Source organism: Etheostoma cragini, chromosome 16 (genome assembly GCF_013103735.1).
Source record: "Etheostoma cragini isolate CJK2018 chromosome 16, CSU_Ecrag_1.0, whole genome shotgun sequence".
NCBI lineage: Eukaryota > Metazoa > Chordata > Actinopteri > Perciformes > Percidae > Etheostoma > Etheostoma cragini.
Genome location: NC_048422.1, coordinates 3,924,940 through 3,949,308, shown reverse-complemented (window position 1 = coordinate 3,949,308; position 24,369 = coordinate 3,924,940). Strand labels below are relative to the sequence as shown.

Sequence of the window (24,369 nt, the reverse complement as noted above, 5' to 3'; positions counted from 1 at the left end):
CCCCCCCCCCCCCCCCCCCCCCCAAAAAAGGAACTTACTATCTCCAACAGAAACAACTGTTCACAGACTTCCCCAAAACAGCTCTAGTTTTAGATCAACCTTTACCTCCGGGACAAACGTGCGTCACTTTGTAACACACGTTGTAATACTCTGCTCCTGATTAGCTAGTAGTCCTTACCTAGCTACTGTCAGGACACACCCTCATACTCTGCTTCTGACTGGCTAGTAGTCCTTACCTAGGTACAGCGCATGTGCAACTTCCAACAAAGAAAGAACCAACATGAGATGTCTATTCACCGGAAAATGAGCATAATATGAACCTTTTAAGTAGAACTAGAGAAGAGGTAAGTTAACTACGTACCTTGACTAACTTAAGTCATGTAACTGCTAGTGCTCAAACACATTGATTTGTTAACTAACTTAGTTAAAAGGTAATGTTTTGTTAACTTTATTATTGTGAACCTAACACTAACGTGTCCGATTTTTTTAAAGTGCCCATTTTATGCTCATGTTCAGGTTAATTATTGTATTTTGAGGTTGTACCAGAATAGGTTTACATGGTTTCATTTAAAAAAAAAAAGAACACACATATTTTTGTTGTTCTGCACATTGCTGCAGATTCTGTTCTCACCCTGTGTGGTTATGTCTCTGTTTTAGCTACAGAGTGAGATATCTCACTTCTCTACTATATTTGCTGGGAGTCACACATGCTCAGTAGCTAGGTAAGATCCCATCAGCTAGATAACCCTTTCTCCAACTTTGGTCAGTCCAAGGCACGATTAGCTGGGAGACTTCTTCTAGATGAGGGCCACTTGTGGAATACCTGCAGAACAGGGACAGGAACTAGTATGTGTTGGAGCAGTGTTTTGCCATCAAGAATGGGCTAGCATGCTTGCATGTGTTATGGACATTCTAGTCCACTTTAGCCCACCTTATCTCGGCAAGTGACGTACAAAGCCATGCAGATTTTGAACAGCTTACCTGGAGACCGAAGGCAGAGGACATCCAGAAACGTATCTCACTCAAAACAGCATGGATAGTTTTGTTTTCAAGTTTGTATGTGTGTGGAAGCACCAGAGACATTTTTTCTCTCATAATATGGCCACTTTAAAGTACCTGCCTATAGGCAATAACCTGAACACATTTAGAAATCTAAAAGACGGTAATTACATGTTCAGGCAAAATCTTAAATATACAATGATCTGCAATATAAATGCACATTTATGAGATTGTCTTCATTATTGAATGCAATTTTTCTTCTACTGGAGCAATAACAATTCAAATTCTACCAAAATCTTTGTTTGTTTTTGGGTTCATTCTAGACAGGCAAAGTTGTCTTATACTCATTACTTTGAATGAAATCAGTATTGATGTATTGGTAGAGAAATACAAGGATTATAAAGACAACAGTAGGGTCCAATTGCAGCAATTGTAATACTTCACCCAGGTAAGATGGCCGCCTTGTGGTTCATCACGGAATGGAAAGTCAGAATGACATGTCACAATTACTGTTTTATATTTAGTGTCACAAGGTCATGTAGAAAATCCCCCCAAATGTCTCAGTGCTGTTGTCTGCACATTGGTACACAACTTGGGGCTGTTGCTCTGTTATTAGCTTAGAGTTCAAGAGAAGTCCAAACCTGTGTTGTCTGGAAAATATCACATGGTTTCTAAAACCCCACTGTTGTGTATTGAGACTCTGTGGGATAGCTGAAATCCAGTTACTGGATTAGAAATAGCCTAACTGCTTTTACAGGTCATTATATCTGAGACTTAATCTAAACCTGCTTCTCATGATTTTTTTATTGAAGTGCAAGGCAGAGTTTACATAGAGTTGAGTAAAACAATTTATTTGGTTATTTTCAGATCAATATCTGTTTATCTATTTATTTTAAAATAGATGAGAAGCAGGAGATGCTTTAGGCCGTGGCGACACGCCAACATGTCAATCAGGACATAGGCTTAGGATTGCGTATTGGACTTTGCCATTGCAACTATATACAACACTGGCTTCCCCTTGTCATCCTCCCCAGCTCCACCCTCTAATCCAATAACCGTCAAGTCCGGTTTTAAAAAATCAAGATGGCAAGCTAAACTTTAGTCTTCAAAACAGAATCCCTCAAACCAATGGATGCTGCTACGTCCACTGTTTTTACAGTCTATGGTCTGACGGGGGGAACAAGACGAATTGACCATTTTTACGTTGGCCCGAGTCTAGCATGGTACAGACTCTACTTAACTTGCTCCTATTTGTTTTTAGTTTTTTGTGGTACCATCTTGAGGTTCCAAGCCAGCTGAGCTGATTTTAAAAGATAACGTTAAACACTGATTGGTCAGAGAGAATCGTCACTAGCGCGACTCCGAACTTCCTGCACAAACGCAGGGTTTTTAAATAGTGACCTCAATATTTTTAATCACTCAACCCACGATTTAAAAATAGTAAATAAATTTATCCCACAAAGTTATGGTTTGCAATTGACTAAGTGCAGATGCGCCTCTTGGTTGACTATGAAAGGGAACGGATTCCGCGAGTGAATTAAAGATGACGCCACGCTGAGGGGGTCATATCCGCAGTGAAAGTCAAGTAGTAATGTGCATTGGCACGGCGATACAGCCTCTTTGGTGCAATAAAATTGCATTCAGATGTTCAATATCTTGATTGTTTTTATTTAATTTAAAGGTCCCATGGCATGAAAATTTCACTTTGAGGTTTTTTAACATTAATATGCGTCCCCCCAGCCTGCCTATGGCCCCCAGTGGCTAGTAATGGTGATAGGTGTAAACTGAGCGCTGTTCTTCCTTTGAGAAAATGAAAGCTCAGATTGGCTGATCTGGAATCTTGCTCCTTATGAAGACATAAGGGTAAGGTTACCTCCCCTTTCTCTGCTTTGACCGCCTAGAGAATTTGGCTCACCCATGAGAGAGAGACATCATGGCTTTCAAACGAGCAAAGTGGCAGTTGGTCTGGGCAAGGTCATTGTGAGACTAGCTCTAGTGGCTGTAATTCTGCACCAAGGCTGAATTTTGGGAAAGAGACTACATTACAGATACATTATTAGGGTAGCACTAAGGTCTATATAAAAAAGACTTCCGATACAGTATTAGGGGACCACTAAGATCTATATAAAAGCATCCAAAGTGCACCATGTCATGGGACCTTTTTAACACATTTTCAAGCTGTTCTCACTGCATTCACTATAGTTTTCTGAATATACACTACCTGTCAAAAGTTTAGGGTCACTTACAGCTTTCCATACCACACCATTGTAGACAGAATACCAGCTGATCTGAGTTGGGGTCTGATCTTTAATGCAATATCTACACCTCCCAATATCAGCAACCATTCATCCAGTGTTCCAAAGGCACAGTCTGTTTTACTAATCTGATTTTCTTTTTTTTTTTTTTTTTTAAATGAGAAAACATTGGAGATCCCTTTTGCAATTATGTAAGCACATAATGTAATCTGAAAACTGCTGCCCTGGTTAAAAAAAACAATGCAACTGATCTGAGCTGTTATACCGTCTATAATGGAGTGCAATGGAAATTTCTACATGACCCCAAACATTTGACCGGTAGTGTAGATAACTGTACAATATTTAATAGATGACTCACTGGTTTAGTTTAAGCCAAATGATGCTCTGTTCAGCAGACGTTGTCCCCTCACCTCTCCTGTGCTTTGTTCAGGTGGCTGTGGCGTCAGAGGATCCGTCTGCACTTAGAGGGCACAGGAATCAATCCCACCCCTGTGGACCTGCATGAGCAGCAGCTGAGCCTGGAGCAGCACAGCCAAGCTCACCGCATCGCCACCATGGGCAGGAAGCAGAGTACGTCTCAGGCACCCATCATGTGTTCCTGTCTGACTGTGTGACTTGGAGCTAGATTGGCAATAATGGGCTGATGTTGACCTCCAATTAGGAACTTCAACAAAATGTACAAACCATTCCTACGTTTGGAATCAGCTCTTATATTGATGTTTTTCTTTTTCTGACATAAGAACAGAGAATAACACTTTATGATTCACATAGCTGATGTAGTATTTGCATTTAAAATAGTTTGGGCCCCAATGGAAGAAGAATGAAATTATTCAAACTTCCATATCGTCAATGTCCCCACAGGCTTGCATGACAGGGGAGAATATTGTTGGATTTTTGGGCCCTCTGCAGTCTACACGGTTTAGATTGAATATGTTTAAACTGTGATATGTCAGTCCATAGTATTATGTTGCTTTTATTGTTAAATTGAGCTTTGCTAAACATGTTGCCTATTAATTCCGCCGTGTAATCCAGAATGCATTATTGTGCGATTGAGATAAACAGGAACCTGTTCCTATTTCAATTATTTGCTGATTTCTTCTATCCCTATTTAACTGTTGCACAGAGGGATCTTTCTGCCCTTTCAGTTTTCAGTCTGGTTGAATCTATTGCGAGTGTTTTGTTCTCCATGTACAGATCATTTTTTAGTTTTTTGCAAACCCTTCATACAAACCATCTTCTTGTAAAGAGGAGTTTCTAAAACCTAAAAGCATTAAAAGCCATTTAGAAATATACAGCAGTCCTCTCTGCCATGTGACCTGACCCAATCAAGCTTTTGTGGGAGGAGATTCCACACGTTTGAACAGTAATGTTTCTGTAAGTTGATGTTTTTATTCTCTCGCTGTTCTTTTACTAATTCAGTGGCATTTCTCAGGGACAGGAACACTCCATGACAGCGTCTCCAAACCAAGTCTCCTCCCGATCAGAAGCCTGAATGAAATCTTTATCGGAGAATCTCTGTCCTCAAGGTACTTCCAGTCATCCCAACTGATGCACATAACTCTGTCTACCACAGGGTGAAGTTGAACTCCTTTAAACCCCACCTTAACCTCTTGCTACATAGGGCTTCCTACTATGAGATCTCTGTGGATGACGGCCCGTGGGAAAAGCAGAAGAGTTCAGGAGTCAGCATTTGTACAGGAACAGGATCCAAAGCCTGGTAAATTTCACTATACTTGACTTTCAACCTAACATTAAATGTTTCACTCGTGCCTAAAGCGTAATTTTTGCTTCTGTACCTACACGTTGCTAGGCCGTGGCCCGGTAGTGTTGCAATTCCCCCTTCTCCTGGTTTTCCTTTTCCATAAACAACATGAAACTAGAACTGCAAGCAGTTACAACAGGGTCCAAGCCTCCCCGTGCAAGTCGTCCCCAACGCTTTTAGCTCCAAAAGACAGTATATTTCTACTAGTTATATTATTAGCTTAGGATTTAGAAGTGCCGTTTAGTGTCATGTATGTTGCACTGGACCTCAGAAGGGATAAAACGGCCCAAAATGGTCTACAATGATTATAGCGCCCCCCCAATGGCCTATCTTTACCAAATTTGGTACAGAGCCTCCGGGCGGCATGCCTAACAATTGTCACAGGTTTGGTGATGATAGCATTTACTGTGGCAAAGATATTGCAATTGCGAATTTTCCTGCGAACTGAGTTTGTCGACAAAACCAATGAACGTTGATTACAGTGCCTCCTTATGGCCAATCTATACCAAATTCGGAATAGCGCATTGGGGAGGCATTTTAAACACTGCCCACGAGTTATGTGTTGATTTTAATTAGGCCGAGAAATGTTTGTTAGCTAGCTAGATAATTTGTTTGGTTGTAAAATGCGTTAACGTAGCAAAATTCAGTGAATAACTTTTTGTCTTGGCCATCTGTAGATGATACTCATAAGGTCTCGTAAAGATCTGTCGCACGGCCTAGGACGAGTTAAAAAAAGTTGGTTTTCGCATTTATCGTGATATTGCGAAAAGAATTGTGAGCAGAAATGGGCGCGGCCTATATCACAAGGCTCTGCTTGGTAGAGTGAACACGTGGATATCAAGATTTCTTTAATGTGATGTAAAATGTCGGAGTTATAGGCAAAAACACGTTTGGCGTCACTGTAGCACGACCTAGTGGTCCACATGTGTAATATTTGGTAGGTCTGGTCAGCTACCCATTGTACATCTACCCTGTTAATATCCCGGAATTTACGTAAATGTAACTGGTTAATCCAAACGTGGAGTGGAGTTAAAAAAAGTTGGTTGACCCATATCACGAGATCCACTTGGATCCAGGGAACGTGTGGAGATATGGGTTTTAAACGTCCAATGTACGGTTCAAGTTATAGGGCCAAACGCTATAGCGCCACCTTATGGTGGAAGTGGTGAAATTGTTGCGTCTGAGGTCTTTGCAGAGTTTTGGGCCGGTCCTGAAAATTACTGCAGTGGTAGTTTTACGTGGAGAAGAAGAACGATAGAGGAGAAGAAGAATCCTTAGCAAAACAATAGGGTTCCACAGCCCTGCTGTGTCGCTACACACACCCAAGCTAATCACCGTCACTCTCTCAATCTCCCACGCTCAACCACAAACTCCACACACACATGCCGGCTCAACGTACACACCGGCGCACATCAGGCCACTTACGTGGGCTACGGCGCAGCAAAAACCAGAGTGGTGATTTTTGGAACAGTGGAAAGACGAACCAAGACGGCTTTTGGTAGTTTTATTTAGTTTCTGTCGACTTTGAATTAAGTGTGTTTAACACTGATAGCATTACTGTTTTTATAAATGGACTCTGGTTTTGGCATTTTTTGGGATTCTTGTTAAACAAAAATAATTTTGAGCATGTCAGCGGCAAAACTGGCACCAAATTGAAAATGTACAATTGACGTTATATTTTAGCTTTTTTTGCTGCTGCCGACTTCAGCGGTCTTGCTTAATAATGGACTGATTTCAAAGATTGTTGTTCCCGTCATTCACTTAGACACAAAAAACATACTGTAGGAAATGGCGTCACGGTTGAAGGAAAAACCCAAAACAAAGTTACCCTTTAATCCACTTGTCTGCTCTTCTGTGTTTTCTCTCTCTTGGTCAGGTCATATAACATCAACAAACTTGTTGAACAATCTGTGGAGGAGGTTCTAAAAATCGGTACGTGTACAGGTCTTGATTTTAAGATTAAGTCTATGAACCATGTTTTTTTTCCCTGGATACGTCAAATAACTTCACTAACAAACATGTCTTTTTTCAGGGAAGTCTCAAACAGGTTTTGATATCCCGCTTAATAGTGACTTTATTGAAAAGGGTGAGTTGATCATCCTGTAAATATCTTTTGCAATTTTTTTTGCCACCTAGTTTTTATGTGACGTTTTGTGTGTGTGTGTGTGTAGTTACTGATGAATACAACGAGTCTCTGGTGTTCAGTCCGGATGAGAGACGTTTGTTCTACAGCATTAGGGAGCCCATCGTCAACAGAGTCTTCTCCAGCAGTCGACAGAGAGGCTTCGCCAGCAAGTTAGTGAATTGTTTCTCAGTGTCAGAACAAAACAAAGCTCATATTCTGCTCTTTTTCCGGTTCATAATTGTATTTAAAGGTTGTACCAGGATAGGTTTACATGGTTTGATTTTCAAAAACCCTTTTTTGTTTTGTTTTGTTCCATCTTTGTTAGGAGTTGCACAGTAACTTGGTGAGGACTACTAACCACTCAGAAGCAGAGTAGGGCGGGTCCTTACATGCAAGTTAGCGTGCTCCAAAACAAAAACGAGCGCTCCCATAACCTTTTCTACATTTATTTTTACATGGTCTTTATTGGAGCACACACATCTTCGAGCAGCGTTATGTTGTGTTGTAGCGAGCGTTGCCTGCTTGGCGTTTTTAAAAATAACCACAGTTGCAACCGCTTTATCCCCCCGCCCCTCTCCTTTCACTTTGTAAACCTATAACGTACACAAAAAAGATATATAGCGCAATAAAGGTTAGGGGAAAAGCCAAAAAGCATAATACGAGCGCACTTTAGAGATAACGTTGGTTATGATTTTGACACATTGCATTAAATTGAATTGAAATAGAACTTTAAAGAAGCTGTAGAGGTATACGTTTTTATTTTTATTTCTCCATGATGCTTCAGGGTGTCTGTCCGCTCGCGGTGTTGGGACGCCTGCATGGTGGTCGATGGTGGGACTTCATTCGAGTTCAACGACGGTGCCATCGCTACAATCAGCATGAGCGAGGAGGATCAGCTCCGGACCGTCGATCTTGAAAACTAAGTGGAGTCCAGAGAACGCGACATGGCTGGTGTCTCTCAGACCGGCTGTTTAAAGGGATGGAGTCAAAGGGAAGTTCACCTTTTAGTCTCCACAAGTGTTAAATATTTTTTATACCTGGGGGGGGGGAAAAAGGTATTATTGTTGCTGTTTTATTGAATGTGTACATTTTCCCAAATTATTTCCAACTCAGATTTTTTCCTTTTTGCTTTTTATTCTCTATTCCACCATCCCCAGGTTAGATCAGGTCATGATCCTCTGTGTTATATTGGCGTTGATCCATTTTAGAGATACTGTGTCAAGCAATATTTAAAGTATGTAACTATCGACTTTCGTTGCTGATGCCACGAGAGTCTAAGCAGAGGAATGGGATTTGTATCCAACAATGCATTTTGTGTTGTGCTTTCACACCTGTGTAGCTTTCAGTTATTGACCTTTAATTGATAAGAATGTTATTCTATATTTTTCTTTTTATATTGTCAACAAATCTCAATTAGTCCGACTCTCACTACTTTCTGACCTCCCAAGCTGCCCGTGTCAGTCAACCTCAGTCCATTGGTTCTTACTGAAGACATACGTCTTTAAAAACCGCTCACAAATATAACAATATAAACTCAAGAATAGGCTTACTTTTTTAATAAACACTACTCAAACGGGAGGAAATTTGTTGGACTATTTTCAGTGACAGTTTAATGAAACTTGGCACTCTAGCGCAGGGGTGTCTGACCGGGGGGGGGGAAGGGGACTGGGTTCCCAGGGCCTTCCTGTGAGGAGGGCCTAAGTGATGCTAGAATGAATAGCTGTGGATGCGGGGAGGGGCCCATTGAAAATTCCTTCCTACAGGGCCCAGCCTTTTTTGCCACGCCCGTGCTCTAGCGAGAATTTGTGTCAGTACGGTGTGTGTGTGTGTCTGTGTGTCTGTGTGTCTGTGTGTCTGTGTGTGTGTGTGTGTGTGTGTGTGTGTGTGTGGGGAATGAGTCAAAATAAACTACAGTGTGGGTGTTTGGGGTAATGGAAGAACACAGCGTCTGGCTCTGCACATGCGATTTGTATAGATTACAAGACTTTCAGAAGTCTATTTTGTGCTTGTATAAAGGTTTTATAGATATGGTTAACTGAAAGTCCAGTGACTGTTGTCGCTTGTTTGACAACTAAAGATAGTTTTGGAACATAGCTTATATTTTTTCTAGCTCTTTTAAGCCATTTGAGCTAAGAATTAAGTTTGATTGAAGATGTAAGTGTTCTAAAAACACCATGCTTAAAGGGGCATTTTGCTCAACATATAGGTCATAAGTATGTCTTGGAACCTTTTCACAAGACCGGATGTTTAGCTTTAGAAGTGCTCCTAAAACAGCAGCATGTGCCTGAGGAGGACATGCCTGTTACTTCCACAACCAAAACTACAGCGAAGAAAAAAAGAAAGATAGAAAGTGAAACAAACAAATGGGTTTTAACCAGTAAAGCCAGCTGACATTAAATGCTTAAACAATGCAGTATGGCGATGCTGAAATTCTAAATACGACACAGTTTGCCAATGTGGTGGTAGAGCCGTGATGATTTTAAATATCAAATAAAAATCTAGTAGGTCTCTTGTATACATAATTCCACAATTGGTTAAACATTGTTGGTGCAATTTATATAACCCCTCACTGCCCTTGACTCTAAACCAGGAGGTGTTCAATCAGGAAAATTGTATTATGCATAGTGCCAATGGCAGCGTTCCTCGTGAGTATATTGTGTAAGTGTGTAAGGATGTATTTTGTTTTGGATCGAGATAAAGTGAACAGAAAAAGAAATGCTTGTATGTGCTTATTCAAACTCTTAACTGCCTCATTGTCATGTATTACTAATGTAGCCACTGTTAACTGTGTGTGGGGAAAAGAGTCAAGCTGAAGGTCAGTTTACCTACATTACAAAACAAGCACACAACCATTTTTTTTCCTTGGCTGTACTAGCCATGCAGAGAGCTGTGGTTTTGTTTGGGTCAGGTTGGAGCTACCATTTTTTTTTTGGGGGGGGGGGGGACTTTTTCTTCAGTGGAAGTAGTTAAATGTTTATTATCCAGAGTTCTGATTGTGCTCAAAGCCAGCCTTGGTGCAGAATTCCAGCCACTAGAGCCGGACTGGCTCTATGGCACAATGAGCTTTCCTTTAGTATGTGCCATTTCTGAGTCTGTAGCTTTTGAGGAGGAGAGAGGGGGGGCCATGATGTCTCTCTCTGGGTGGGCAAAGCAGAAAAAGGGTAGGTAATCTCGCACCTTATGACCTCATAAGGAGCAAGATTCCAGATTGGCCAATCTGAGCTTTCATTTTCTCAAAGGCAGAACAGGATACCCAGGGCTCGGTTTACACCCATCACCAATACTGCCGTAGGCAGGCTGGGGGGACTCATATTAATGTTGAAAAAAAAACTCAAAATAAAATGTTCATGCCATGGGACCTTTTAACAGATGCCACTATATATAAATATATTTTAAAAAAGTACCGTTATTGTATCCTGGTGGACAGAAATCTCAGAACAATTGAAAAATGGTAAAATGTTTTTGTAGTTTGGGTAAACCGACCCTAATTTCAACTTCAGACACCCATTCTAGAAATGAACGCAAGTCACAGTAGGTATACGTGCAGTTTAGTGTCCCAAATCCCCTGTCATGTAACCCTAGGGATAAGGGAATTAAGATCTGGGAAGACAAACAGTTTTTCAACCTTAGCTGTGTGTGATTGATGTTTTAGATCTAATCTGCTCATTTTTAATCGTTCAGTCGGCACAGTTGGTTAATTGTAGGTGTTTTTAAATGCATTCATGAAATATTGGTAAACTCAGGACGGCGGCGGACCTCATTTGCACCAACAAGCGTTGTTAATGCCTTCCTATTCCATCCAGTGGCAATTTTGTTGTCAGATTGCAACTACTGTCCATTCGTTACGTTATGTACAATGGGGTTCGAAAGTTTGGGCACCCCAGGTAAGAATTTGTATTAATGTGTGTAATTGCCAATTTGGCTATTTACGTTTCTTATGAATGTGGTGTGTGTGTGTGCGGTAGGTCTGTGTAGGTAATTGTTTGTTACGTCACCTGCGCACCGGTTTGTGGGTTCTAATTAGAGATTATAAATTGAATCACAGGTGAGGTGGATGGGGGATCTGGGAAGCCACACAGTTTTTCAACCTCCGCTGTGTGAGAGTAATGTTTTTAGATCTTGTTGTTCTTGGCTTTTAATCAATCAAGTCGGTCTTTTTGTATGTGCTTTTATCTAAAAATGTGTACAATAAAGGATTAAACGTGCGATGACCGCGGACCTCATTATTTTCACCAGCAAGAGTTGGAAAGGGCTTCAGATTTCACCCAGTGGCATTACTTGTGGACAGGTTGCCACTACAATGTGCATAAAGAAGCCAAGAAAAGATGGAAAAATCTCCAAAAGGCATGAAATGACAGATTAGACATTTGTATAATATGTCACAAAAAGTTAGATTTTATTTCCATCATTTACACTTTCAAGATAACAGAAAACAAAAAAATGGCATATGCCAAAGTTTGGGCACCCTGCAGAGTTTATAATATGAATGTCTAATCGGTCATTTGATGCCTTTTGGAGATTTTTCCATCTTTTCTTGGCTTCTTTAATCACATTAATAAAATTTTTTACCGGGGGTGCCCAAACGTTCGAGCCTCACTGTAGGCTTATTAAGGATAATACTGTGATATCCAACACCTGGCTGCTACTGTTACTGAAAAATAAAAGAATGATGGCTAAAACCACTTCAGCTGCTTCAGTTTCAGGGTCCTGCGGATGGTTAACAGGGACTCTTGAATAGAACAGATGTAAATGTACCTGTGCTTTTCCTTCTGCTTCTATGACAAGTCAAAATATCTGCTGTGAAGGTTGGCAAATGAATAGAATAAAATAAGTAATTTAAGCTCTAATCGTATATCTCACAAAAATCTAAAACTAGGAAAAAAAGAAAACACATTTATGCAGCAGAACCAATATTTGTTTTTCCTCTCGCAATAATCATCTCATGACCCCTCCAATTTATCTGGTGACCCTTCAGAGGGACCTGACCCCTAGGTTTGAAACCACTGGACTAATAAACAAACAGACTTTATAAAAAGTACCCGTATTAGAGCTGCAACTGTAACTTGCTGCTTACACATTAACATCAATGCATAGTTATGCATTGTATGACAATTGATTAAAAATGAAATGTAAAGCAGGGATTTGGACAGGTACGGGCTACTGTTGCCCTGGGTAACAGTCAAAATGCCCGAATTAAATCCAATCTTGCCCTCAGCCTTTGTTTATGTTCTCATACACAGAGCACCGCAAGTAAGAAGAGAGGGAAAGCCCTTCTGCCTTCGAGTTTTTAAAGTTATGGAGATTATGACAAATGCCCTTTGAATAGTAACCCCAAAAATCCACTTGACTTTAGAACAAAGTGCCGCTTCATGCTTGTAACGCTTGCCAACGCTAAGGCCATCCTATGTTGAAGCAGGCTGACGTAGCTACGTTACGTCCGTTACATTACACTGTAGAGATGTGATGGGCTCCTGAATCATGCTAAGTTACGTTAACGGTCACTGTGTTAGGTACAGCCAACAATCACATGTTATGTTAGTGAGAGTGACAGTCACTTTACTTTTTTTTTCCTAGATTAGAGCAATAGCCCCTCCAATAGTCTGTGCACGTCCCTGGGGACATGTTGCTCCCGAATCCATAGTACGTGTACTGTACATATAATTAGTCCAAGTACATTGTATTAGTACTTTTACTTGAAGGATGTGACATGTTACAGGAATGTAAATGGACTTCATTCATATATCTCTTTTCTACACTAGACTTAATGACTACTCAAAGAACTTTTACATAGTACAGGACACACACACACACACACACACAACTCAAGATGACTTTCATTGATCTAATCATGTCTTGTGTTATGTAAGCCTATACATACATGTATGTGTAATCTTGCTGATGAAGACCATGTGAAGGGAGATTCTTTTGGGGGTCAAATATATTACTTTCAAGGTCACTTATAAACTTTCCGGCTCAACGTTTTTTTTGTATATGTTGTCTGTTAGACAACCTGCTAGAACTTCAAATGATGAAAAACTCAGAAACACACAAGTTTGTTTCATTTGTTTACTTAAGACTCAGAAGGGAAAGTGAACATTCCCAAGTAAAAAAAAAAAATGGGAGTAAAAAAAATGGGAGTAAAAAAACTCCCATTTGTTAATATTCCGTCCATATGACAATATGAGAAATAGCACATAAAGCACATCTACCGTGACATAATGAGCTCATCATAAAAAGCAACTACTGTCCAGCTGGAGAGACACTAGCCTGGTCCAGTTATTACCGTAACACACAGCGAGACAGGGGAAGCCTGAACACAGACGTACCGTCTGTTCAGCAACAGGAATAACAGAAGATTCAAGGTCCAGATTCTTCAGTCACATTAAAACTTCTTCACTCATTAAAATCAGCTGTTCTGTCATTATTACAGCTGAGAACAAGACACGTCTGTCCAACAGTATTACTCAGATGTCTGAGAAGTGATCCGCCCCACCAGTACCAGGCAAAGGTTTGGACACACTTCCCCATTCACTTGAATGAAATGAGATAGTGTGTCCAAACGTTTTGACCTGTACTCTATCTATAGACATCTTCCATCTGACAGAAGTCAACATTTCATGAGACTTATGAAACCTTGTTTTCCTTACAAAATATTTACATTAATGCATTATTAGAACCATAAACAGATTAAAAAAAATCTATTAAACATCTGTGGTAACACATTCCAACAAGAACTGGATTCAACATCCAAATGTGACATTCTTTAAAAGTGATGTTTCAGAGTAATTTCACCCTAGGGTCGTTTGCACCGCAATCTCGAGCCAAACACCCCCCCAGAAGCTTTTTTTCACCTGGGTCTAACATTTACATTATCTTAGCTTAGTGTAGGCGCTTAGGGAACCAAGGGTGTTGCTGGTAAATACTCCAGTGATAATAACCCAAATGAAACCACCTTATTTCATCATTAAAATGAATAAACGTTTGTATCTGTTTTAGGTGTTATGTAATTTGTGGACGTCCCTAAGCACTCGTCTTACTGCAGTTAGCGCTAGCAGCAGAGAGTGTTATTTAAATAAACTCCTGGTGTACTTAGAAACTTCCCAATCCATCATTGTATGAGTACATAACATATTTGTACTACTATAGTAGTTTGGTATCATTTTGGGCGTTATTAGTGAGGTAATTTACCAGATACACCCTTGGTTCCATTAGCGCCTACTCTAAGCTATCCAGCAATAAACGTTGTGGTGCAAAGGACCCTAGGGTGAAGTTACTCTGAACCATCACTTTAACACTACATTTGCTCTAAAGCTTGCTTGTTCAGTACTTTTAAAACGACTTGGCCAGGTGTGCGACTTCAGTACCTTAAAACCAGCTTAACACTTAAAAATAAAAAATAAAAAACATCTGTAGCAGCAAGAAACACTGAAATACGGCTCCATCACCGCACAACGGGCTGGACGTGGAGGTGTGGCGCCAACAGTCTGACCCTCAGGCGACACTTGGTGTTCCACATGGAGCAGTCGGCGAGCCTGGTGGCGGGCGTGGGCCGGGCGATGCTGGAGAACGGCAGCGTGTTGATGCCGACGAGAGGCAGCTCCTTCTTCAGAGAGGACAGGTAGCTGCCGTTCACGATGCCGAACACGTCCAGCAGGCGCAGCATAGGGAACGTCTTACCCAAGTCACTGGAAATAAATATGACACAAGTTAGGGTTCCGACTAATAAGCTCAGTCGCTCTAGAGTCACGGAAGAAGGGCTGAACAAGTTCGAGTTAAAAAAATAAAATAAAAATGATCTGCCAGATAATGTGATTATGACTAGATCTGCGGTAAAAAAATTTAAATAAACATATGTATAAAAATAATATTCACTGTGTAACAGCTAAAACATGTCATGGAGCATAATAACACGAGACCCCATCAAAACTGCTCTGTATTCTTATAACATAGGGATAAGAACTTAGATCTGAATTTCCAGCAATAAGTGAACTTTCTTTTGACAAGCATGGAACATTGAACAGTCAAACACAGAACATTTATCACAAAAGCCAGTTACAATCTAAAAACAATGGCAATAAAAAATATCAGTACTTTCCTGTACGCTGAAATGTCTAAGATGCCTCAGTTCAATAGCAGCATCTACATATGGCCCTTCTACAATCATGTTAAATGAAGTCATAGAAAATAACTGAAAAATCCACTGAAACTAGGTCATTTCTGTTAACAATCCAGCTTTTATCTTATAAAAAAGGTAAATGTAATAATAAAAAGATGAAGAAAACATGTTAAACCAAATGTGACGAATATTCAACTTAATACCGCACATTCAATTAATCTCGTTCTTCGTGATTAGCTAATCGTATTCTTTCAAGTCTCGATTTGAAAACGATTACCGGTTGCGCCCTAAGCCGAAGCACGGACAGTAACGGGGGACTTACGTGAGAGCGGCGAGGTGAATGTGGTAGCAGCGACTCAGGGAGAGATGCACCAGGCCCGTCAGGTGTTTGAGGACGGGGAAGCAGTCGGCCATCAGTAGAGTGCTGTCACTGTAACACAGAGGAACCGGCCCAGCAGACAGCGATCTTAGCATTATTTGTGTAAGTTGTGTGTCAAGTGTGCGTCGCTGCCACTTGGTGTCGAGCAAGAAGTGCACAGCGTTTCATCGGGATTTCCCTCTGAAAACAGCTACCGGTGTTTGGAACAATGCTAATGAGGAAGGGCATGCGCATAGCATAGTCATAATGGCATTGTGTGCAAATCCCTGGTGTGTTGACTTTAACTTTGTTGTAGTACTGACAGTAATACTCAATCTTAGGCAAAGTGACAAACCGCAACAAAAAACGCGTGAACGACCCACACAGGTCCCGTGAAATATGACCCCTATAGCTTATTGGAAAATAGCATTTAGGCCTACTGTTTTATCAGGCCCCGGATACAAGAAGCTAACGTTAGCGAACGCTGTGGCCCCTCTGCACCCCCGCTGCAGGAGACGATGTATTCCTCCAACACGCTGTATTAACGTTAGCTGCTGTTAAAAAACAGTTTCCCAGGTTAGTGGGGGTGCATTCCGCTCAAAACCAACATGAAGAACGTAGCTAGTTGTAATGTTTACTCAGCAATTAGTTTTGGTGTAAAATGAGCGGTGACGTTAAATCACCAGTATCAGGTAACCTCCCTACGGTACCGTCTATTTGCTGAATGGTTTTAAGGTAACAGTCGGTAGCTAACATTAGCAGATAAGCCCGTTGACAGCGGCGTTATTGTTCATATTTTGGGTCAGTGTTTCTGACCGTAGTGGTCATAGTGACTGAAAGTGTGATGTGAGATGCTAAAAAGAAAAACTACATGCTGTTTCATCCGTGTCCTCCTTGGCTACTAGCATCTGCGTGGCGGAGGGGAGGGGGGGGGACGCGATCACAAAAGGCTTGTATCAAGTGGCTGCTCGGACAGTTTTGTTGTCATTACTTAGAATTCCTCACGGGGAGATAGAAACTACACACTATAGCTTAACACCAAGGCTGACAGTTTTCCAGCCTTGAGCCCTATTTGCGCAGGAGTACACGGGGGACGTCATGGGATTTGAAATGACCCACCCAGGTCTGGGTTTCATGTGGCACATTCACATGGTATGAGCAAAGGCTGTATTTTACTCAAGTTTACAGGACTAATATTACCACACAACCTCTGAGTTTGGCAAAATACGGTAGGTCACTTGCAGTGGAATCTTTACTTAACAAACTACAGCAAAGCAGGTTTGCACAGGATTATGACAGATAACATGCGCAACTATTACAAAGTGCTGGTCCAAAGGTAATACTATTTCTGAGCAAACAGGGCTTAATTGGTTGAATTTAACACTACATACTGATCGTATGATAGACAAATATAGAACTGGCTTTGCAAAACAAAACGTTTCTCACCTTAAATCTAGCGTTTGAATATTGGGGCACCTCGTCACCAGCACCTTCACATCTGTAAAAAGACACATCACAGATCTTTAGGTCAGCAGCAAAGGGAACATTTGTGGCTAAGCAAGAAAGCTAGACAAAAAAAAAAAAAAGTTTTTAAAAATCCAACCACAGCAGATTAACCCGGTCGTGCACACGCGCACGCAAACACAAGAAGTGTCACTGATCAGGGCTACACGCCACCACATATTTCAAACTAATAAAAATCTCAGAATGTTAACACAGCTGAAAAACAGCAGAAAAACAGCCCACTAAATTCCACATTTTTCCATTATGGAAAATAGCTAACAACAAAAGAAATCTTTAAAAATGTATTCCTTAAGAAAAAAAAATGTCACCGGCAGATTCTGTTTAACACCTTAGAAATGACACCCAATTTCTAGCGGATGAAGAACGGCTGCGGATCTGCTCCGGAATGGTGCCAGAGTCATTAGGTTTCCATTAAAGTCAATGTGTGTATTTCCACTGACTGAACAACGGCTGTGTCCCAGCTCCGGCGATCCCCTGCTCTCCGGAGCAGATACACAGCTTCTATTTTTGCCGGACGCCGGAGAGCTCCGCAGCAATTTGGCACACGGCAGATAGTGCGGGACAGGAAGTCAAGCACAGAAACAAATTAAACACCCGGTTAATTTTCAAAACAAAATAGGCCTTGCATACGGTGGATCATATCTCCCTGCACTACACCGTGAAAACACAGCACAGAGTTGTTTCCTCTCTACTCCTCTAGATGGAAACAAACTGTTGTTGTTTTTGTGTTTCTATTCTACGTGAATTCACAAAATCTGGTGGGTCCTCGAGACTTCAGCTGTCAGCCAAGGCCGCAGTTGTTGAATGCATTCAACTTGAGTAGGACGTCGTTCCCAGCTTCGCCTTCTGAGTTCCGAGGTTAATGGAACGCAGTCCAGGAGCAGCTGTATGGTAACGTACCGATTAGCATCAACACCACAACTTACCGTCTAGCAAGAGGTTCTCTCGGTATCCGCTGAGGTTGAGGTGGGTAGCAGTGGGGCTCAGATTATTAACAACACTCTTCACATGATTATTGTTGAATTCACACCATGATATGTTCAACTGCTCGATACTGCACAGGAAAAACAAAACAAAGAAGACAGCATTAGCAAACTGCAGAGATGGAGAATGGATCGGCAGAACAGGATGTAGACGTGTGAAATGGACCGACCTGACGAGGGATTTGAGCATGTCGGCCAGGGCGGGACCAGAGAAGCTGGAGCAGCCGCTTAGGTTGAGCTGCAGAAGGTTTGGGTTCTTGGACAGAGCGCTGAGCGAGGGACAGAGGAAAAAAAAAAAGAAGATCAAATATCATCCAACGGAATCAGTTACTGTGAGAAGACCACATGCGTGCACACACTGTTTAAAACAGTAAACAATCTAAGCCCACAATAACGTGGAGATCTGCACCTGATCTACATACAGTACTCTAACATAGAACAGAGCTAGCTGAAAATGTCATACATTTTGATGTAAACCATTTTTCGTAGCACCTCGGCTGAGGTTCGTAGCGAGCTGAGGTGTATGCGTTAAAAATAATCTGATATTTCATATACACCATTTACATTACACAGTGACGTCCACCCATGCTCTGCTATGCCACGCTACACCCGGTAACGCCCTGCTATGACATGAACTACTACAACTACTATTTCTAGTCACCGTTCCATTATCTGTATTGTGACCGATTGTCACTGTGTATCCAGAGATAACTCTTGTTATGAATTGATACTATAAATAAAATTGAAATTGAATTATCGGCTAATGTTATATCAAAATATCTGTTGAAATACGAATATAAATGATATATTTTAATGATGTTAATGTTTACAGTGCATTTAATAGTGTAAAACTAAAGTGTAACTTCTTCCCTTTCTAACAATATATAGTTTTAACCGTTTACCCGGCTCTCATCAATGCTGTCAGAACTACCTGATCTTACTTCCGTCCTTCACAATAAAATAGCTTCAACAACTCTAATCATGCAATGAGAGCTCCTTATTATCCGGGACAGTAAAAATAGAAACTTTTTAGAGGGGAAGATTGTCGTCCGAGCGTTCTTACTTCTTTCCCTTATAAAAAGTCACTTTCTTATACTAATTAGACATCTAAATGTGCATGTATATATAGGAAAACTCAAACGTAGATCGTTAGATGGGTATAGATCAATTCTGCAACATTTAGGTGATAATCGGAAATGCAAAGCACCGCAAAAAGACCGGAAAGTGCGTCAGGTTGGGAGTGTCCGGATACGGCCTAGAGCAGCGAGTGGTATCCGAACGTGGATGCAGTGATGCTAGGCCTACGCCATATGTAAAGTGTCTCGGGATAACTGATATGATTTGATAGTATGAATGAAATGAATTGAATACTGCAGTCCCATTTGATGGCTGGAGTAGAGCTGAAGAGTTGGAAACTCACCTGATGATTGTGTCTGAGAGCTGCAGGCCCTCCAGGCTCAGATACTCCAGCAGCCTGCACTGACAGATGATCCTCTCCAGAGACGAGGTGGGGATGATGGAGCTGGACAGATCCACCCGAACTAACTGCAGACGGCTGAACACAAGAGACAAAACTTGTCTCTTTTTCTTGTAAAAAGCATGTTGAGATACTTCCCGCTTTCAGAAAGGTTTATTTAGGGCTGCACAATTAGGCCAAAATGATAATCAGGATTATTTGTTGATTTTAACCAAAACTAATTTTATTGTCACATAGGCTATTTGTAACTGCCTTCACATCTATATTGTGCTACATTGCTCTTATGTTAAAGTTGTAAATTGTACAGCTGCAACACATGTAATAACGGCTTTACAGAATAAATGGGTCATGTAACACAACAATAAACCACATCAATATGAACAACATTGGTTTGTTTGTAGAGAGGTGCAAACTAGGAAAGAGATTAGTCGCACCCTAGAGCCCTGTGAGCTTACAGACACCAACTAGCACCCTAGAGCCCTGTGAGCTTACAGACACCAACTAGCACCCTAGAGCCCTGTGAGCTTACAGACACCAACTAGCGCCCTAGAGCCCTGTGAGCTAACAGACACCAACAAGCGCCCTAGAGCCCTGTGAGCTAACAGACACCAACTAGCACCCTAGAGCCCTGTGAGCTAACAGACACTAACACCCTAGAGCCCTTTGAGCTAACAGACACCAACTAGCACCTTAGAGCCCTGTGAGCTAACCAACACTAACTAGCACTGGTCACTGCTGTTGTCTGAAAAACAACACAGACAGGACAAAATGTTGCATTTACTGGTAAACTGGTAAACCTTGAGACCAACGTATAACCGACTGCTATCTGTTGTGGAATTTTCCTCACGTTCCTCTATCCTCTGGGATTGTCTACAGTACATCTAGAAACTAAGCTGAGTGGTGCAGGAAACAACTCTGACTGGCTAATGATCAGACAGTGGTTTACGGAGCATTAGGTTGGCTTTGCAAAAGAAACCGGAGCGTTTTATGAAATGATGCATTTAAAATATCGCTTGATTACCGAAGGTTGATCGTGGGAAGCCAAAATCATGATCATGATTAAAATTTGATTAATTGTGCAGCCCTAGGTTCATTTGGAAGACAGAACATAGCCCATGGAACAGCAGCCTAACATTGTTGAAATGTGAAATCAACTTTTGTTCTGTGGAAATACTGGAAAAGGCAAATAAAAGATGCAGTTTACAGCTATAAATTATACAGGTACAGTATTATTTGAGCCATACTTTTTGAAAGCATGAGAAAACCAGTTGAGCTGGGTTAGAGTAGGGTTAGTCCATTCATTAAAAAGACCAGTCATTAAAATTAATTTGTCAAAGACCTTTTTCCCGTGAATATTGAATGACAGCTACATTACACATGATCTTATTAAAAGATTTACAAGAGACTTTATATTAAATATTTTCCCTATTGTCAACAACTCCCATGAAAAGACAAAAACATCAGCCTCTTAATACTTTCAGACCTCCGTACTGGATCTAACTGAAAAACAGATGACATATAGAGTATGTAGTTTCACTTTCTTTTAAATTATGTTAAGTCACATAATAGTTGGTCACTATTTTATACAGTACTCAAACTGGAGACTATTAAGCATTTCTGGCCACAGGACAGTGTGTGAGATTGAGTCAAATTAAACTACAGTGTGGATAATGAAGGACCATTTCACACAGTGCAGCACGTGTTTTTGGACAACAATGAGCTGTAATGCTGTATGATTTGATACTATAAATAAAACTAAATTGAAGTAGATACATTACATTTTTGGTTGGCGGTTTGATTTTTTAACCCGGGCAGCAGTTTTCAGATTACATTATGTTCTTACATATTGCAAAAGGTTTTTCCAATGTTATTTTTAAAATGATATCAGATTAGTAAACACAATGTGCCTTTGGAACATTGGCTGAATGGTTGCTGATGATGGGCAATGTAGATATTGCATACCTAATCCACTGGTTAAGATTCAGCCGAATCTAACTCCCATCCTTAGTCCATTAACACAACAAACACATTAATGACGTAAATACAGTATGTCTGGCCTTCTTTTGTCTGAAAGTATTGCCAAACACCACCTTTTCTGCCCTTGAGTTCCATTTTCACGTTCTCACAGTCTACTTCGTTAAACGGTGCACCTACTGTACGTAAAGACCTTCCTGTAACCAACGGCGGCGTCATGATGTGCAAGTGTAGCGTTTGGTGAAAAAATAGAATAGAATCCAAGGTTTGGCAGAAACCAAACCCTTTCAAAAAGCCCAATATTCTGACAAATCCGAAGCCTGTATTTCAGTAATAATTGCCATTCATTTTGGTTTAATTGAACAAGAAAGTTGTCTTTTAGCAGCATACTGAAAGCAGCAGAAGCGAGCGAGCATCACCGACTGCTGGACTCACCCTATGTCTGTGAAGTCCAGCTCTTCCACGAAGGAGCGAGGGCAGCGCAGCATGCGGACTCCGGTCTTCAGTACCTGCTGCAGAGCTGAGCCCGTATGGGTCAACCCCTCCAGATCCACGCTGTGCCACAGAGACTCATCAAACCTGGGGACAGACACACAGGCAGGGGGGGGAAGCAGTCAAATTCAGCTTTAAAGGTCTCAGACAGTCTGCGGTAAATAGCCGGCACAAACTACAGCTCTCAATCACATCACATCATTAAATACCGATATGTGGTGTTCACTGCCATCAGGGAAAATATACAGTAAAAATGTTCAGCGGTGGAAACTTTAAAAGATGCTTAATCTACGTGAAGTCACATGACGTTACTTCTTGTTGAAGTTCAAAGTATTTTCACTATAATTTCATGCATAGTAACACAATGACATATTTTATGACATATCTTGCTCATGGTTTTCCATTCACTTCCTGTAATAAAACATCTAAAAGTAAAAATTCTATCAGGTAGAGGACCTTGGCTGGGGGTCCGTGGTCTACTTTGTGTCAGTTTAGGGGTCCTTGATGTGGAAAAGTTTGAGAACTATGCCTTAAATAACCAACTACAAGAAAAAGAATAAATAATTAAAAGTGCAGAATAAAAATGACAAGGTGAAATTAGGTGCAAATGACACGAGTCAAGATTTGGAAGCCGTCAAATCAGGACAAAAGTGAGAGGAAGAACATTTCACTCCTGTGTCATACTCTGAAAAAGACTCACGCTAAGCGATGCCAGCGCTTGCAAACTATCGTCATCCTGAGGAGGTCCTGCAGAGGAATATAGCACAGTATCCTGAGAAGCAGCTCATCGGGAAGGTGGTCCCATGAAATGCCTGCTGAGGGAAATAAAAAGGGACATGAGCAAAGACTGAGATTATCACAGACACAGCAGCTGCTTAAAAAAAAAGGCTGTTTAGAAATGAGTTCCCCACATGTCGTGGATTCTTTTTTCCTCCTTGATCTTCTGGCCAGAACAAACTGGCTGCTGTCATTCTCTTTCCCCTTGCTGATGAGCCGCTGGTGCTTGTGGCTTGGTGACCACTGCTGGATGAGCTCTGTTGGAGTGCATTCGACGTCCAGGCCCTCACTGAGGCAGCCTTTGGACTTGCGTTTGTTGTTCTTCTTGGACTGAGACAACATGGAGCCCTGGAGACTCAGGCAGGGCAGATCCTGCAGTGGCATGCTGGGTGAAAAGCAAAAACTAATCAAAAAACGTGTTCAAAATGTTGCTGAGGTTACGCAACACCTTATTCGGACATTTTACTTTATTTGAATCATCTCACAGAAGGATTCATCCGCGACCTAGCTTCCTCCAGAGAACAACATCAGCCCGCCATAATGATGCTACAACCAGCGATGTGACCGCGCAATTTCTTACAGCAAAAGAAAACGCAAATACTTTGGCACTTCTATTTCAAGCAATATATTTGTGCACAGTAACACGGGTTTTTATTACATTGCGTAGTTAGTTTAAACTTTATTAAACCAAAGGAGGCCTTGGTAGACCTGAACGGGGGCCTGGCTGACATGAAAGCGCGGTATCGACCATTACCTAGCTAGCTAGTTATATCCTAAAGCCACCCAGAATGGCGAAACGCAAACACATAAGGTTGACAACAAACGTCACAGACTTGCTATTCATTAAATGTAATAAATAAAGTTAACGTTATTTATCGCTGCACAATCGCTAGCTAACCTTGCAGGAACTCGTCAGTGTTGGTTTATTTTGTACATGGACGGCATCTCCTTGTAACGTTATCGCTCATGCAACAAATTATAAAACATTCGTAGCCATACCTGTGTTTTGGCATTCCCTCCGTTTTAAACCTAGATATGCAAGTAGAAAAAGTTGGCTGTTTTTAGTTTCACTGCAGCCCTCCAACCAAGACTCTTTAAACGGACCGCCGGGGAGCAGCAGGCCGCCCTGTATTTAGGTATTTACCACCGACGTGTCTGCGTCGTACGTCTTACGCCATACGTTCATAGTGGTGATTGGTTAGGGTCAGGGACTTCTGGGAAGAATACGTGGGTAAACCAATCAGAGGCAGAATAATGCGGGCCACGAGGCAGGTCCTCTGACGTCGACATGTCTAGCGGATCCGATCTAGCATGGACCTGGTGTCCTCTTCAACTGTCTAGCATAGACACTTCCACACATAGGTGTCACTTCCCAAGATAGTTGAAGAAATGGACCAACAGAATCCCGTTGTTGTGTACGGAGACCAGTGAAGTCTATATTAGAAGTTTATTTCCGGTGTCGTGCCAATGTACTTATCCCCGCCAGGATCTGTATCCCCTGTCCGCGGGAGCGCGCATGCACACAGA

General features: G+C 41.3%; 2 protein-coding genes across 4 annotated transcripts in view; one reads left to right on the top strand and one right to left on the bottom strand.

The window, feature by feature from the left end:
• nadk2 (NAD kinase 2, mitochondrial) overlaps nt 1-8,187 on the top strand; it is a 10,693-nt gene extending 2,506 nt beyond the window's left edge. Inside the window, exons 6-12 of one of the 2 annotated variants that reach the window (XM_034896234.1) lie at nt 3,685-3,824; nt 4,687-4,780; nt 4,876-4,971; nt 6,893-6,948; nt 7,049-7,102; nt 7,188-7,311; nt 7,926-8,187. In XM_034896234.1, coding sequence (XP_034752125.1) covers nt 3,685-3,824; nt 4,687-4,780; nt 4,876-4,971; nt 6,893-6,948; nt 7,049-7,102; nt 7,188-7,311; nt 7,926-8,064 — 703 coding nt within the window. In that variant the 3' untranslated portion in view covers nt 8,065-8,187. Of the gene's footprint in view, nt 1-3,684; nt 3,825-4,686; nt 4,781-4,875; nt 4,972-6,871; nt 6,949-7,048; nt 7,103-7,187; nt 7,312-7,925 lie in introns of both variants that reach the window. The other variant, XM_034896233.1, reaches the window with a different exon arrangement.
• Nucleotides 8,188-14,444: 6,257 nt separating this feature from the next.
• On the bottom strand, nt 14,445-24,169 carry skp2 (S-phase kinase-associated protein 2, E3 ubiquitin protein ligase). 2 transcript variants are annotated; one of them, XM_034896235.1, is made up of 10 exons: nt 23,842-24,169; nt 22,977-23,227; nt 22,766-22,880; nt 22,009-22,152; nt 19,543-19,677; nt 18,293-18,391; nt 18,066-18,193; nt 17,062-17,113; nt 15,580-15,687; nt 14,445-14,826 (listed from the first exon to the last, which is right to left on the bottom strand). In XM_034896235.1, exons 1-10 carry the CDS (start codon nt 23,853-23,855, stop codon nt 14,583-14,585), a joined length of 1,290 nt encoding a protein of 429 aa, XP_034752126.1. In that variant the 5' UTR covers nt 23,856-24,169; the 3' UTR covers nt 14,445-14,582. The 2 variants fall into 2 exon arrangements, with proteins under 2 accessions (XP_034752126.1, XP_034752127.1); XM_034896236.1 differs by having other exon boundaries at nt 14,446-14,826; nt 22,766-22,877; nt 23,842-24,168.
• Nucleotides 24,170-24,369: the final 200 nt, after the last annotated feature.

Excerpts from the sequence above, each read along its gene's own strand:
- skp2 (XM_034896235.1), bottom strand. Across the intron at positions 22,153-22,765 it reads AAGCGCTGGCATCGCTTAGC|GTTTGATGAGTCTCTGTGGC; the intron begins GTGAGTCTTTTT and ends GTCTGTCCCCAG. Across the intron at positions 18,392-19,542 it reads CTCTCAGACACAATCATCAG|CGCTCTGTCCAAGAACCCAA; the intron begins GTGAGTTTCCAA and ends TCCCTCGCTCAG.